The 16250-nt window shown below is 50.8% G+C and overlaps 1 protein-coding gene across 2 annotated transcripts in view; it reads right to left on the bottom strand.

Annotated features, from left to right (window-relative positions):
- Window positions 1-1982: 1982 nt before the first annotated feature.
- Window positions 1983-16250, bottom strand: part of RHBDL3 (rhomboid like 3) — a 45519-nt gene continuing 31251 nt past the window's right edge. The window contains exons 7-8 of one of the 2 annotated variants that reach the window (XM_029927278.1): window positions 6258-6318; window positions 1983-2969 (exon numbers count right to left, since the gene is read on the bottom strand). In XM_029927278.1, the coding sequence (XP_029783138.1) occupies window positions 2534-2969; window positions 6258-6318 (497 nt within the window). In that variant the 3' untranslated portion in view covers window positions 1983-2533. The remainder of the gene's footprint in view (window positions 2970-6257; window positions 6319-16250) is intronic. The other variant, XM_029927279.1, reaches the window with a different exon arrangement.

Below are 16250 nucleotides of genomic sequence, written 5' to 3'. Positions count from 1 at the left end.
ATTCGGCGGAACTAAAATAAAACCCATTCACCAGCTCTGTTTGTGTCCGTGGGTTTCACTCTCGGTGACTCGCTCCAGGAGGGAAAGGTCTAACAGTGACAATGGAAGAGGCTTGAAATCAAAGCCTCAAGGAGACTTGAAATCTAAGTCTATTCCTCTGGCAGAACCGGGGTGTGACAACAGACCCTCAGTGGGACAAAGACCAGCCAACGGCCACAGCCCCGTGAGGCACACCGCCCTCCACACGGGGCCAGGGGGTGGGCTAGACCGGGAAGGAGGGACACTGGATGGGGATGTGCCGCTGGCAAGGCGCTGGGGGTGAGGGTGAGAAAGCCAGACACCAAAAAGGGAAACCTTTCTTCCCAGACGACTGTCTCTGGCCCTGGCTTGTGTGGAGTGACTGCTGACACCACTGGGTGGCCCCGCTTGGAGCTGATGGTCGGTGAGGGTGGGGAGGGGGTGTTAAGCAGACTGAAGAGCTTTGCGGTTACTTTTGGACACTGCTGACAGGAACAGCAGCTGGGCTGGTGGCCTGAAGTCAGAGGAGGCTCCCTTAGTGGGCCTCAGACAGGATGGCAAACGGGTTTCCGCCCCAGGCAGTCCTTCTGGGGAGCAAGCTCCCGTCTGAAGATGTGAGGGACCTGGGTGCTTCTTGGAGGGTTTTCTAGAGTCTTCTAGTTCACAGTCTTCTCACCCCTGAGAGAGGAAGACCCTCTCCAGACCACGCCCGACAAAGGCAGGGGTGACACTCCACTCCCTCCACCCACAATCCGCAGCAGCCAGGTGCCTAGAGGGAAGCCCGAACCAGGTAGGGTGGACGGTCCTCAGTACCGTGTCAGCCTGAGTGCAGCGTGACCTCAGGGGCCGCATGTGGGGACTGGGACAACGTATTTAGCACTGGGCAAAGATGAGGCGGAGGTGGGGGGCGGTTTACATAGCCTGGCGCTGAATGAAGGCCCTGCCCACTCACGGGTGATCACGGGACAGGAAGCCGCCATGGCCCGAGAGTCCTGCCTGCCTGGCCCCGCGGACTTTGGACCGAGCTCCTGCCCTCACCTCTGCACAAACCCAGTGCTTCTTCTTCCCGGACTGGAGTTCATCATCTTTCTGGGTTGTCAGTGGTTGGGAGTTCCACGAACAGAATAAAGGGAATCACAGATTTTTGTCAAAGGCCGTCTTCCCCTCTGCTCAGGGCCTGCATCAGCTCCTGCCCGGGAGTCATTCTCTGAGCCTCCCTTTCCCACTTGTACAGTGGGGACGGGGATGAACCTGCCAAGTTCCCTCCAGGCTCTGAGCATCTGAGTCTCTGGGCCGCCCTCACTCGGACACATCCAAATCCCCAACCATCCTCTAGAAGCAGTTTTCTGCCTAAATTGGAATCCTTTTACTGCAGCCTCCGGTCCCCCTACTCCAATGGACACACGGCTTCCATATTCCTGCCTCAGCCTCTCTCACACCCCACAGCTCCTTCCCTCCTAAGGGAAACAGAACAGAACCTTTCATATGTGAAGGTCACTCCGGAGGCAAAGGCAAACCACAGCATCCTGAGGGTCCCTGGGAGGGCCCAAGGGCACCCTCTACTGCAGATGAGTCTCCCACCAGCCAGGGGCTCCCAAGGAGATGCCTGGAAAGGGTGAGGAACAGGAAAGAGGGGGCTACCTTTGCTGAAAGCAAGACCTTGGGAGTCACACCCTCCCACCTCTCAGCGCTCTCCTTCCTCTCACGTGGACCCTTCCGCACATTCACACTCCCCCCACGCTCCCCACGGGCTTCCTCTGCGGCCCCCAAGTCCCCTCACTTTCTGTCCACGGCATGTCCTACCATCACAGAGGTGTCCTCGTCCACCACACACACACACACACACACACACACACACACACACACACACACACACGTGCGCGTCCCCATGAACAAAGGAGAGGCACGATGTAGGGGCAGGAAAGGAAGGAAAAGGCTCTAAAAACAAGGCAGGGACACTGATGCGAGATGTCGGCATTCTGGGAGACGGGGAGGGAGAAGTCCAAAGTTAGTATGGGGCCTTCCCTAGGCTGGAGCTTGGGGTGAAGTTTATTCCCTCCTTTTGGGTGTTGCCCACTGGATACCCCCAGGGCGGGAGGGAGGCCTGGACTCACAGCATCTCCCTCCTCTGCCTACCCCGGGCACTAGAGGCTGTGCCCCAGAGCTCACCAAATGCAGGGCCCCATGGGTTCCTCTAGCCCCAAACTAACATGCTCACCAGCCAGCCCTCTTCCAGCTCCAAACCCAGTGGCTGTGGAGGAAACACTTCCGGGCCTGCGACTGCCCCTCTGGGCTGGGCTGGACGAGAGCCTGCCCGGCCCTCCGCCCTCGGGCCTCCCTGACCTCTCAGCGTGCCGATGAGGGAGAAGGAAAGCCCAATCTGTGACCAGAGAGGGGTCCCCCCAACACTCGGAAATGGCCCAGCCCAAGGGAAGGCCTTCGCCTTGGCCCGATGTCCTCAGAACAGTCTAGAAAAACAATGGCAGCCACATCCAACTCTTCCAGGAAGCACCTTTCAGAAAAGAGGCTCCGGTGTCCAAACCTGAACACGAACATCGCGGCGGCCCAGCACCTCATCCTCTCCTCGGCGCCACGGAGCTGGCACTGAGAACAAGAACGCCCGTGTTCCTTCCTGCGGCTGCCTCTCCCTCCCCTCCCCGACCTCGGTCCCCAAGCCTCCTAGGGAGGCGGTGGCAGCTTCAAGTCCAGCAGGGTGTAGGCAAAGATGTTCCAGAAGACAGCAAACAGCACAAAGACTGTGTACATGGCCACAAAAATCCACCACAGCGACTGGTCCTGCAGCCTCTGCTCGTAGTTCCTCAGGACCACCACGCCCAGGGTGATGCCCACGGCCACGCCGCCCAGGTGCGCCACAAAGCTCGGGTGAGGGCACGGCGGGTAGGCCGACGGGTGGAACCGGAGCCACACGGCCCGCCCAAACTCCATGCTCACTGCAAGGGGAGGAAGCGCAGAGAAGTCACAGGAGGGCCCCTGGGCAGGGCCTGAGAAAGAGGCCTTGCGCTCCATCCACCCGCCCGCCCATCTGTCCATCCACTCACCTCCCACCTCAGCCACCCACCCCCATGAATTCACTCACTACCCATTATTCTGAGCGCTGTCTGTTCTCTGCACTGAAGATACAGTAGTGAAGACAGACCAACCTCTGTTCTCCCAGGGCTTACAGATCTGGCAGTCGACCAGCATCAATTACAGACATAAGATAATTCCAGTAAGAAACATTCTATGGGGGGAGAAAATAACTTTACATCGATGCTGGGTGTGAGGAGGGGGATCCTTTGGTTTGGGGAATCAGGCACGATCTTGCTAGAGATGTGAAATCTGAACAGAGATATGAAATATCAAGAGAAGACCCTAAGAAGCAAAAACATTCCAGGCAGAGCGGACAGCTTGTACAGGAGCCCGAGGACCCTGACCCCGCTGCGTTCATGAGTCCTAGAGGCTCAGTTTCCCCATCTGTACAGTCTAAGCCTCTACGTAGCAGGCCACACTGCTGGGGCATTAGTAACAACTTCAGTACAAGCCAGCACCTGACAGTTTATAAAGGGTTTTCAGTATTGCTTCAAAACCGTTAGCGAACCCTCAGAACCCATGCTTTTGTGACTGGAAACAAGGGATGGAGGGAGAAAAGGACAAAGAAGGAGAGGAAATAAACAGTCCCAACAAAGCACTAGAATTTCAACAGAGTCTAAAAAGGCCCCATCCCATTCTCCAACTCATTCTTCTTGCATGAACTTGAGTCAGCCAGTCCAATGGGATGTACTCCCCTGAAAGGGTAGTCGCGGGGAAACAGCCAATTCATTGCCCCCCACTAAATGCCACTGAGGGCAAATCATCACCATTTTACAGATGAGGAAACCAAGGCAAATTTGACAGCTTGAAAGGAAGTCCTTTGAGGTGAATTTTCTTGTTCAGTTACCATTTAAGAAGCCACGGTGCCTCTATCCACCTTAACCACTCCGGGATGAGCATTCCCTCTGGGAATTGCCTGGTCTTCTGGCCCGGGCCCTGCAACTCCAAGGATGGCCAATAGATGGCAGAAAAGGAGCAGCAGCCAGGAACCGACACTGAGCCCTCCCTGACCCCCTCCCCAGGCCCTGGGTGCACAAAGGAGGTTTAAAACACTGGTCCCCACCTCCTAAAACAGCATTTTCGTTTTTATGATGCTTAGAGTTGGGACTTTTTTAAACAGCAAGATTCAGGCTTCTCCTCCCTTCCTTGCATACAAACTCAGAGTCTGAGCAGACAGGGAAGCAATGCTTAGCTGGTCCCCACTCCACTGCACCCCACTGTCCCCCACTGCCCCGACTCAAAGGATCTGTGGGCTTTTGAGTAGGAAATGTGGAAGTGGACGGAAGTGCAGTCCACACAGGCTCATGTCTGGTCTGGCTCATCCCCCACTTCCCCGTGTAGCAGGTGACAGCCCACGTGCTCCCGCTCAGCCTGGCTAAAGAGCGGGCATTAGAAACGGCACAAGCTGGCTCTGAATTCTGCCTCTATCTCCGCCAGCTGGGTGGCCCTGGACCAGCAGCGTCTGTGCCTCCGGCGTCTGCCTGTAAACCAAGCCTTATTTAAAATACCCTCATCATGGCCATGTTCTGAGGACTGACCATGTGCCCCCTCTTCTCTCTGCCTCCATCGCTTTTGGAAGAGGCTCATCACCTCAGAATGAGCCTCTTATAAGGCCTCTTATCTCCTTCCCCACCTCCCCAACTCCTTCTCTACTCTGAGCCTGACTGGTCTCCTGAATCTCGAATCTGCCAGTAACTCTTTAAAGCCCTCCAGCGGCCTCACTGCGCATCCAGGACGAAGTCCAACCTTTCTCTTTGCATTTACGGCCCCTGTGACCAGACTTCTATACTCTCCGATCACTGACACACACAGTCCCAAACCTCAATTAACTCTTGCCAACTGACTTGATAGCCGTGAGCCTCCACGCACTGTATCTTTGTTCATGCCGCATCTTTGCCTGGAATGTCCTCTTGAACCCTGTCTCTGCGGTGACCACCTGCCTGTCCTGGATACTCAAAATGACCCCTGCAGGCAGAACTGACTTCTCCCGATGAGGACCCCACCACACCCTAGACACAGGGGTTCACGGATTAGTTATGGCCTGTGAACCTGCTACACTGCAAGTGAGTGTGCATTATCCTGGGGAAAGGGTCTCTAGCTTCTTTTTACAAAATATTTACTGTTTAATTTACATCCAAGTTACTTAGCACACAGTGCAACAGTGATGTGCATTATCCTGGGGAAAGGGTCTCTAGCTTCTTTTTACAAAATATTTACTGTTTAATTTACATCCAAGTTACTTAGCACACAGTGCAACAGTGATTTCAGTAGATTCCTTCATGCCCCTTACCCAGTTAGCCCATCCCCCTCCCACAGCCCCTCCAGCAACCCTCTATTTGTTCTTTGTATTTAAGAGTCTCTTATGTTTTTGTCCTCCTCCCTGTTTTTATATTATTTTTGCTTCCTTTCCCTTATGCTCATCTATTTTGTATCTTTAATTCCTATGAGTGAAGTCATATACGTCTTTCTTTGACTAACTTTGCTTTGCATAATTCCCTCCAGTCCAACCACATAGTTGCCAATGGCAAGATTCCATTCTTTTTGACTGCCAAGTAATACTCTAGTGTGTGTGTGTGTATGTGTGTGTGTGTGTGTGTGTGTGTGTGTGTGTGTGTACCACGTCTTCGTTATCCATTTATCCGTTGATGAACATTTGGGCTCTTTCCATACTTAGGCTATCGTCGATAGCGCTGCTATAAACATTGGGGTGCACGTGCCCCTTCGAGACAGCACACCCATATCCCCTGGATAAATACCTAGTAGTGCAGTTGCTGGGCTATAGGGTAGTTTTATTTTTAATTTTTTTAGGAACCTCCATACTGTTTTCCAGAGTGGCCGCACCAGTTTGCATTCCCAAGGGATCTCTAGCTTCTAACAGGAGATCTCCCCATGACCTGCAAGATTATTAGTCTGGGTGCTGGCCATTGAGCTGGATACCCATTCGCACCTTTCTGGTTCCATATTATGTCAATAAAGAGTTTAAGGAAGGTTAAGACTTCTCCTAACAGCTCCACTTTCTCATGCACTGTTGACTCGTCTCCCTTTTTCCCTTGACCACACACCCCTCCAGGGCAGGGGCTGTGCTATCATTATATCCTCCGGGCCTGCGCGGGCCTCCATCCCACCCAGCCTGCCCCGTCAGTACTTACTACAGATCAAGGCCACAGCCATCCGTAACAGCTTGAACTGACACTTCATGCCTGACCAGTTCTACAGAAAAAGGAGAAAGTTCCATTAGTTCCAGATCTGACCACCTCTCCACATATCTTGGTTAAGAAAACCTGACATCGGGGCACCTGGGTGGGTCAGTTGGTTGAGTGTTGAACTTCGACACAGGTCATGATCTCAGGGTTGTGAGCCCCTACTGGGCTTGCTGTTGTCAACCTGTCAGTGCAGAGCCCACTTCAAATCCTCTGTCCCCCTCTCTTTTGCCCCTCCCCTGCTCACATGTGTGATCTCTTTTTTTCTCTCTCGCTCTAAAAAATAAATAAAACACTTTTTAAAAAGTTAAAAAAAAAGAAAAGAAAACCTGACATTAAGGGGCACCTGGGTGGCTCAGTCGGTTAAGCATATGATTCTTGGTTTTAGCTCAAGTCATGTTCTCCCAATTCATGAGCTGGAGCCCTGCGTCAGGTTGTATGATGAGCTTGCTTGGGATTCTCGCCCTCCCTTTCTTTCTGCCTCTCTCTCTTCGAAATAAAAAAACGGGGGGAGGGCACCTGGGTGGCTCAGTCAGTTAAGCGTCCGACTTTGGCTCAGGTCACGATTTCAAAGTCCGTGGGTTCGAGCCCCACATCAGGCTCTGTGCTGACAGCTCAGAGCCTGGAGCTCGCTTCAGATTCTGTGCCTCCCTTTCTCTCTGCCCCCCCCTCACTCTCTGTCTCTCAAAATAAAAATAAACACATAAAAAATTTTTTAAAAAAAGAAAAGAGGGGCGCCTGGGTGGCTCAGTGGGTTAGGCCTCCCACTTCAGCTCAGGTCAGATCTCACATCTGTGGGTTCGAGCCCCGCATTGGGCTCTGTGCTGACAGCTAGCTCAGAGCCTGGAGCCTGCTTCTGGTTCTGTGTCTCCTTCTCTCTCTGCCCTCCCCTTCTTATGCTCTGTCTCTCTCTGTATCAAAAATAAATAAAACATTAAAAAAAAAAAAAGACCGAGAACAAGGAGATCATTTAAAAAAAAAAAAAAGAAAAGAAAGAACAAGACACCTGACATTTGAAAAAAGTCTCCATTATGTCTTGAGTGGAGGAGTTACATTTGGTCGCACTGCACGCCAGCATGGGATTTTAGGCAACGGTAAACCTATGACTGTTAGGGAAGCCCTTGAGCTGTGCTCACAGAGGAAGAGAATCCAGATCTAGGGGGAGGAGGTCCCTACCCCCCTCTACACGAGCAGATGACACCGGAGAGCTACGCGAATCGCTGGGTCTCATGTTTGCGGGGCACCAACCAGGCAAAGGCAACACAGAACCATCAGGATGAGGAAAGAAATCAAAACCTTGCATATGAGAAATGGATAAGGAGAAGACCCAGGGTCAAGTTCACTGTTATCAAGTATCAAATGAGTCACCACAAGGAAAGGGCACAGTGTAACCTGTAAATGGAAGGCTCAATGGATGAAAACATCAGAGAATTTTTTTTTTTAAGCTCAGGATGTTTCCATTTCTAATAAGTAGAGCTGTCCAAAGATGGACCACCCCATCCTGGCGTCGTCAGTTTCCTATGCCTGAGAGGTCCAAACGGGGGCTTCACGTCACTCGGAGGGGACGCTCTGCAGGATCAGGCACTGGAAAAGCGGGGAGCCAGAGGGCCTTTCAAACAAATCGCTCTTTCCCCTGACAACTTCAGAACACTCTGAGCCTCCAAAGCAGACAGAGTACAATTATCCGCCTTACAAAGGGATTGTTCACTTTACAAGACTTCGCCACGGGGTTCCTTTGAGGGGTCTCCTGCAGTGCATTCGAAGCACCATGTCATTTACATAGACGCACGCTTGGGGGCGAGCCCGGAATCTCCCTGGCACACATTGGCCACAGGGAAGGAGGCTCCTGGGCAGAGCCGGGGGCTTCAGTTCCCTCCCACCCACCCACTCTGCCTTTTTGGCCTGGCCCGGGCCCAGCTGAGGGCACGTCTCGCACCCCTTTGATGCTGGGGGAACACACGTGTTTACCAAGGCCCCACGCACCGGCACATACAATAACATTTATGAGGGGCATCTGCCAAGAAGAGGGGGAAATCCTGCAGAAGGCATTCGGCTTCCTGCCCATCGCCTCCCTTACCCCCATTATTTTTCGCTGACCGGCACGCCGTCCTCACATAAGGTGAGGTGAGCGAACCTCGACCCCTCTTCAGGTAGGGGAGGCTCATCTTCGCCTGCTGGCATGTCCTATGCTAAGAAGCCGATGGCAGGCAATGTTATCACCTGCCCTAGCAGAAAACAGGGAACAGGAATGAGGGCCCTTACTGGGATCTGGCAACACAATCTAACCTAGACGGCGGGCGGCCGCTCAGTTCCTCTCTGGGATGCAATGGCAGGATGGGCAGGGCCTCGGGAGTCCCTGACAGATGGAGCAGCTCCGCCCACAGAGGGGCACCTGCTGCCGAGCTGCTGACAAAATGGCCCTCCCACCCCTGTGGCACCCCTGGGGCAGCCCTGTGAAGGGGCTCTAACCACTGAAAACTTCTTCCTGCTCTCATCCGGCCAGGCTTTGCCTCCCTGTCATGTCCACCACAGATGCTAATTCTCCCCTAAAAGTGACACCCACGTTCCTAGCAGTCTTACTCCCAACACCCAAAAGAAGTGGAAGCAAACCAGTTGTTCCTGGATGGATGGATGGAGATACAAGGGAATGTTATTTGCTTAAAGAGGAAGGCATTTCTGATCTGTTCTAACGAACAAACCTTGAAGACATTACGCTCAGTGAAACAAGCCAGTCACAGAAGGACAAATACTGTAGGAGAAGGGCCGATTCATGGAGACGTCAAGCAGAAGGCGGCTGCCAGGGGCTGTGGGAGGGAGAACAGGGAATGGGCACAGAGTTTTTCGGGTTTGCAAGATAAAGAGTTCTGAACAGTGAGAATGTACTAGACACAATTGAACTGTATACTTAAAAATGGTTAAGATGGTAAATTTTATGCTGTATTTTACCACAAGGAAAAACAGTGATGCAGAACACTTCCAATATTCCTTTTCCTCATAAAAACCCTCTGGGGGCGCCTGAGTGCAGAGTCTGCTTGGGATTCTTTTTTTCTCCCTCTGTCCTTCTTCCCTACTCATTCTCTCTCTCTAAAATAAAAAATAAGGAGCACCTGGGTGGCTCAGTCAGTTAAGCATCTGACTTCGGCCCAGGTCACGATCTGAGTTTGTGGGTTTGAGCCCCACGTAGGGCTCTGTGCTGACAGCTCAGAGCCTGGAGCCTGCTTCTGATTGTGTGTCCCTCTCTCTCTGCCCCTCCCCTGCTCATGATCTGTCTCTGTCTCTCAAAAAAAAAATGATAAAAAAATTTTTTTAATAAAAAATAAAATAAGTAAAAAATAAAACCTATGAAAGAATATCTTACCTAATGACAGCATCTCTTTCACTGTGTCCTGAGTGATCACACCAGGCAAAATCAGTCTAGAATATATTGGCTGCTCTCTCCTTCAGCTGAGGTCCAAACCTCCTTCAGGCCCTATCTGGGGTTTGTCTTCAAAATCACTGTCTTTATTTTTGGTCTGGTAAGGCCAGCAGTGAGGTGGCTCAGAACTCCTCTTTGGCTAAGGTCTTCATTTGTAAATCTGGGGCAACATTAGTGCCTACCTCATGGGTCGTGAAGGTAAAATGAATTCAGACACATAAAGCACTAAGAACGTTGCCTGGCATGTGGTAAGCGTCATTTAAGTGTCTGATATGATCATCTAGACCTGAGACAAGGGAGAAGAAGAAACAGAGGGAGAGTCGAGGAGGGTTGATTCAAGGTCACGGTAAGTTAATGTCGAGGTCACTAGGGCTCCATCTGGCCGCACTTCTGAGACAGGGTCCCATTCTGTCTGTCTGTGCCGGCTGTCCCCGCTGGCCATTCCACCTGCCTCCAAAGCTGAGTGAACATGGGGAAATGACTAGCCTTCCAGCAGTTGAGGGGTTAAACTCCAGTCACCCCTTCCCACCAGCTGCTTCATTTCCTGGACTCATTATTCCCTCTGATAAAATGAACAGCAGTGAAACAACAGGAGGAAAGAAAGAGAGCTCCCCACAGCCAGCACTGCTGCTGCTATAAATGTGGAAACGCCTGCGGCCCCAGGGCACACACGTCCCTTGCAGCCCCTTTTAATTTTTCTCTCCCAGAGCCTTGCAGGGTGAGAAAGAACTCACCCTCAGCGAACAAGGGGGTATCCAGTCCCCTGGGCATCTCGCTCACCCAACCCATTAAGAGCTCAGAGACAGGAACCCAGGCAGAAGCTTCATAGCTTCGCAAATCCGGTGGGAAGCGGTTTCCTGTAAAAGACTTTAAGAAAACCCAGCACAGGAAAGAGGAAAGCATGACACAGACAAACTGGGGAGCAATTATTTGTCCTGTGAAAGGATTTTTAGTAATAAAATGAACCTTATGACACAGGGATCTCCGGTGTCTTTTAGACAACGCGCTTCCCTTGTGCTCTGACAAGATGGTCCCGTTGTGAAAACTGAGATCTCGAACATTTTAGGGAAACATCTATCGCATAGAGCAGAGTGTAAGTAAGTATCTTGTATATGTAATAATGGAACTCAGGGGGCACCTGGGTGGCTCAGGAGGTTAAGCACCTGACTTCGCTAAGATCAAGATCTCATAGCTTGTGAATTCGAGCCCTGTGTCGGGCTCTGTGCTGACAGCTCAGAGCCTGGAGCTGCTTGAGATTCTGTCTCTGTCTCTCTCTCTCTCTCTCTCTCTCTCTCTGCCCCTTACCCACTCATGCTCTGTCTCTCTCTAAAAAATAAATAAATAAACGTTAGAAATTTTTTTTTAAATAATGGAACTCTGGCCTGTGGGCCCCAGCAAAAGGCAATTAATAAATTATTCAATTATGTTTATCTTAATACTTCTAGTCTTTAAGCTAAGAAGTCTTGGGGCACGTGGGTGGCAGAGTCAGTTAAGCGTCTGACCTCAACTCAGGTCATGATCTCATGGTTTGCGAGTTCAAGCCCCACATCGGCCTCCGTGCTGACAGCTCAGAGCCTGGAGCCTGCTTCCGATTCTGTGTCTTCCTATCTCTGCCCTCCCTGCCCCTGTTGCTCACACTCTGTCTCTCTCTCTCTCTCTCTCAAAACTAGACAACACTTAAAAAAATTTTTAAATAAAAAAATAAGCTAAGAAGTCTTGATAACAAGTCTTTCATGCTATCCAGTTTTTTTCTGTTGCAATATTTTCTGAACTTATTCCCTTGATGTAAACTGCAAGCTTTTTGAAACTTAGAGTATGTGTGTTTTTAAAAGATTTTATTTATTTATTTCTGTAGTTTATTTTGAGACACAGAGGAGAGAGCACACACATGCATGGCAGCAGGGGAGGGGCAGAGAGCAAGGAAGACAGAGAATCCCAAGCAGGCTCCACACTGTCAGCACAAAGCCTGACATATGGCTTAATCTCATGAACTGTGAGATCATGAACCGAGCTGAAATCAAGCATTGTTGGATGCTCAACTGACTGAGCCACCCAGCTGCTCCAAGATTTTGTTTTTAAGTAATCTCTAAGTCCAACATGGGGCTCCCACTCACAGCCCTGAGATCAAGAGTGGCATGCTCCGCTGACGGAGCCAGCCAGGCACCCCTGGAACCCAGAGAGTTTTTATGAACAACAGAACAGGCTTTCATTTAAGGTGGAATCTCTCACTTAGACAGTCCTGAGAACAGAAGTGCTGAACAGTTTCTATTTTGTATATGAAGTAAAAAGGACACATTTTCTAATTGCTCGCTATAAGTAACAGACAATATTGATAAACAGGAAAAAATCTTCTTCTATGTTTATTTATTTTTAAAGGAGAGAGAAACAGAGCATAAATGGGGAGGAGCAGAGAGAGAGGGAGACAGAGAATCTGAAACAGGCTTCAGGCTCTGAGCTGTCAGTACAGAGCCCGACATGGGGCTTGAACTCACAAGCTGAGCTGAAGTCGGGGTTGTGTTTTTTTTTTTTCCACATTTAATTATTTTTGAGAGACAGAGAGAAACAGAGCATGAACAAGGGAGGGGCAGAGAGAGACAGAGACATAGAATCCGAAGGAGGCTCCAGGCTCTCAGTTAGCGGTCAGCACAGAGCCTGATATGGAGCTTGAACCCACAAACCATGAGATCATGACCTGAGCCGAGGTCAGACACTCAACCAACTGAGCCACCCAGGTGCCCCTTAAGTTGGAGGTTTAACTGACTGAGCCACCCAGGCATCCCAATAAACATACAAAATTATATGTATTCAAGGATATGTAAACACACACACACACACACACACACACGCACACGCAGGACCTCCCAGCTGCATGGTGATGTGCTACATGGAAAGCATTTTCACAGCCATCCTTTCCATGTCTGTCTCACAACTACCCTGTGGAAAAGGCGCTGCAGATGAGGAAACGGAGGCCCTGAGAAGTGTAGAAGTCACAGCTTTTAAGATGGTGAGTCCAGTAGTCACATCTAGATTCTGTGACCATCATGCTGTTTCTCCTGTCTATTCTGACAAGGTGCTTCTTTGCGCACGCATGCGCGCGGCACCCCCCCCCTTCATTTGGGAATTTAAAATTCTAGCGTATCTATTGGATGGAACTGCACGAAACTGCCAACGTTTCAATGCTTCTAACAGACAGAAATGGCCATTGTCTATGGTTCATCCTAATGCATCTCTGACATGCTGGGCGCTGAGCTAATTTGGGTAAAGGCGGCCTCTTGTTGATAGGAAACCAACCTTTCTAATGAGAAAATGAGGTTTTCTTCACCATCAAATAAGCATCACACAACTTTCTAGGGAAGTCACGCTCTAGGGACCGCGATGCTCCCAACTGGTCAGCAAAAGCCATGTCCTTCTGGAAGGGCAGGAGGCTCTTGGATGGGACTGCTCATCCATGCTCATCACGGGCCATCGGTCACTTCCAGAAAGAAGTGTAAACTTGAACAAGACTGCTTTCACACCTCCCTCCTCAACCGCCATGCCCCACTCCGTGGTTCTTGGGGTGGTCTGCCCTCACCGTGGGACCTTCTGGGGCCTCAGGACTGTTTCCCATGCTGCGGGGAAGGGGGTGGAAACGGGGCATCTCCATGAACTCCTGTCTACCCCGTCTTAATGGTGGTCAGTCCCCTCACTCACGTGCACACCTTGGGGGGAGGGGGACTGTTAGCATTTCCATCCCCTCCAGAAAGGAACTGGGGCAGGGGGAGGGGGAGTGGCAGAGATGGAATTCAGAGAAAAAGCTGTGTCTGGGGAAAGCTTTGGCACCGATTACAGAATGACCCATTTAAAAGGGTTGTGCGAGGCAGCCCTGTGCTGGCAGGTTCCTCAGCAGACCGGGCCGCGTGTGCGTACTCACGCATGTGTAAGCCCACGTGCACACACACACGCGCGCGTCCACACAGCTTTCCTCCCCTTGCTGTGTCGCCCCAGGTGCTACGTGAAGTTGCCCAGATTCAGAGGAGTTATAAGTGCCGTAGGTGTCTGTGTGTCCATCCCTCCCCCCACCCTCCTTTCCTTCCCTCTGTCCCTCTCCAGCTCTCTATGTACAAAGGGGGCTTTGGCGAAAAGGAAAGGGATGGTGTCGAGCCTGGCAGGTGACAGTGGCAATAAATAATAAGGAAGAAATGGGAGAATTTAGGAACTCCAGACGTTGTAACAGCCTTCACACATCCGCCACGTGGGTGAAGACAGTGACAGAGGAGGGAGGTGAGAACAGGAGGACCCTGGGGGGAAGCTATGCCTTTTCTAGACACTGCTCATTCCTTCTTCCCTGCCTTCATTCAAAATTTAGTTGGGGGTCGGGGGAGGGCGCCTGGCTGGCTCTGCGGGCGGAAAGTGCGACTCCGGATCTCGGGGTTGTTAGAGCCCCACATTGCAGGTACTTTAAAAAAGCTGGGGCATCTGGGTGGTTCAGTTGGTTAAGTATTCAACTCTTGATTTTGGCTCAGGTCATGATCCTAGGGCCATGGGATCGAACGGAACGCCCCACGGGGCTCTGTGTTGAGCATGGAGCCTGCTTGAGATTTTTCTCTCCCTCTCCCTGCCCCTCCCCCACCTATACACGTGGGCGCTCTCTCAAAATAAATAAAGACTTTTTTTTAACCTTAAAAACATTTTACTTGGTACCACCTACGATTTGGCCAGCACTGTGCTAGGCATGGGGGTGAGTAAGCCTGGGCTCTCCCTAGAGGGGATTCCCTCCTCCCACAGCCTCTGAAGCAAGGACTCTGGCCTCCTCTGAGACTATCAGACCGATTCCAGTTTCTCTCTGTAGACTCTGTCTCCATTCAGAGTCCACTCTGGCCTCTTCTGGGAGGAATAGGGAGTTAACATCTATATTGAGTGGTTATTTTCACTTTATCTCCTTTATCAATATCATCTCATTTCACAGAGGTAGAAACTGAGGCACAGTGCAGTTGCCCAAGGTCCCTCTTTAGGAAGTAAGGAGCTCAGATCTGGGCCGACTGGCTCCAGAGCCTGGGCGCTCAGCTAGTGCACTAGAATGCCTCTCAGTACGGGCACCTGGCTCGGTCAGCAGAGTATGGGACTCCTGGTCTCGGGGTCGTGAGTTCGAGCCCCATGTTGGGCATAGAGATTACTTAAGGAACAAAATCTTAAAAAAGAGAGAGAGAGAGAGAGAATGCCCTTCAGGAAAAGGCAAAAAAAGAGCATGGGAAAGGAATGGCCATGTCCCGACACCGCGAGAGGCTGGCGCACAGGAAGGACACCTGTTGGCTGTCAGGATATATGGGTTCAAGTCCCGGTTTTGCCATAACCTTCACTGTGACTGGGGACAAATCATTTAAACTCTTAGAAGCTCCTTTCCCTTTTGAGAATTTTTATGAGATCTCTTTAGTTTCAATTATCTGTGACAAACAACAGATTACAGTTATGATACATGCTAGTGGCCAAGGATTGTAATGCTTTCAAAGTTGTCTCTTCTACATTTTTTATTATTTTCCTTAAAGTTTATTTATTTATTTTGAGAGAAAGAGAAAGAGCAGGAGAGCGGCAGAGAGAGAGGGAGAGAGAATCCCAAGCAGGCTCTGCACTGTCAGCACGGAGCCCAATGTGGGGCTGGAATTCATGAACCAAGAGATCATGCATGACCTGCGGGAAAATCAAGAGTTGGTGGCTCGACTAAGCCACCCAGGCACCCTTTTTAATTATTATTTTTTTAATGTTTATTCATTTTTGACAGAGAGAGTGTGAGTAGGAGAGGGTCAGAGAGAGGACACACAGAATCTGATGTAGGCTCCAGGCTCTGAGCTGTCAGCACAGGGCCTGACGCGGGGCTCAAACCCACAAACTGTGAGATCATGACCTGAGCCGAAGTCCGATGCTCATCCAACTGAACCACTCAGGCGCCCCAAATTAACTCATTTATCTTTTAATGTTTATTTATTTGTTTTGAGAAAGAGTGAGGTGAGCAGGGAAGGGGCAGAGAGAGAGGGAGACACAAGATCCCAAACAGGCTCTGCACTATCAACGTGGAACCTGATGCAGGGCTTCATGAACGGTGAAAGCATGACTTGAGCCAAAATCGAGGGAGTTGGAAGCTTAACCGACTGAGTGACCCAGGTGCCCCTGAAATTGTCTTTTTTTAAAACTAAGCTCTGGTCCCAACATGGGGCTTGAACTCATAACCCCATGGTCGAGAGCCGCATGCTCTACTGATGAAGCCAGGCAGGCACCCCTACTATGATACTTTTAAAAGTTGGATGGTGGGGGGGCACCTGGGTGGCTCAGTCAGTTGAGCATCCGACTTCAGCTCAGGTCATGATCTCACAGTTCATGGGTTCGAGCCCCGCGTCAGGCTCTGTGCTGACAGCTAGCTCAGAGCCTGGAGCCTGTCTTCAGGTCCTGTGACTCCTTCTCTCTCTGATCCTCCCCTGCTCATGCTGTCTCTCTCTCTCTCTCTCTCTCTCTCTCAAAAATAAAGACATTAAAAAAATTTTTTTAAGTTGGATGGG

Source organism: Suricata suricatta, chromosome 17, assembly GCF_006229205.1.
Source record: "Suricata suricatta isolate VVHF042 chromosome 17, meerkat_22Aug2017_6uvM2_HiC, whole genome shotgun sequence".
NCBI lineage: Eukaryota > Metazoa > Chordata > Mammalia > Carnivora > Herpestidae > Suricata > Suricata suricatta.
The sequence above is the reverse complement of the archived record's forward strand: the minus strand, read 5'-3'. Positions and strand labels throughout refer to the sequence as shown.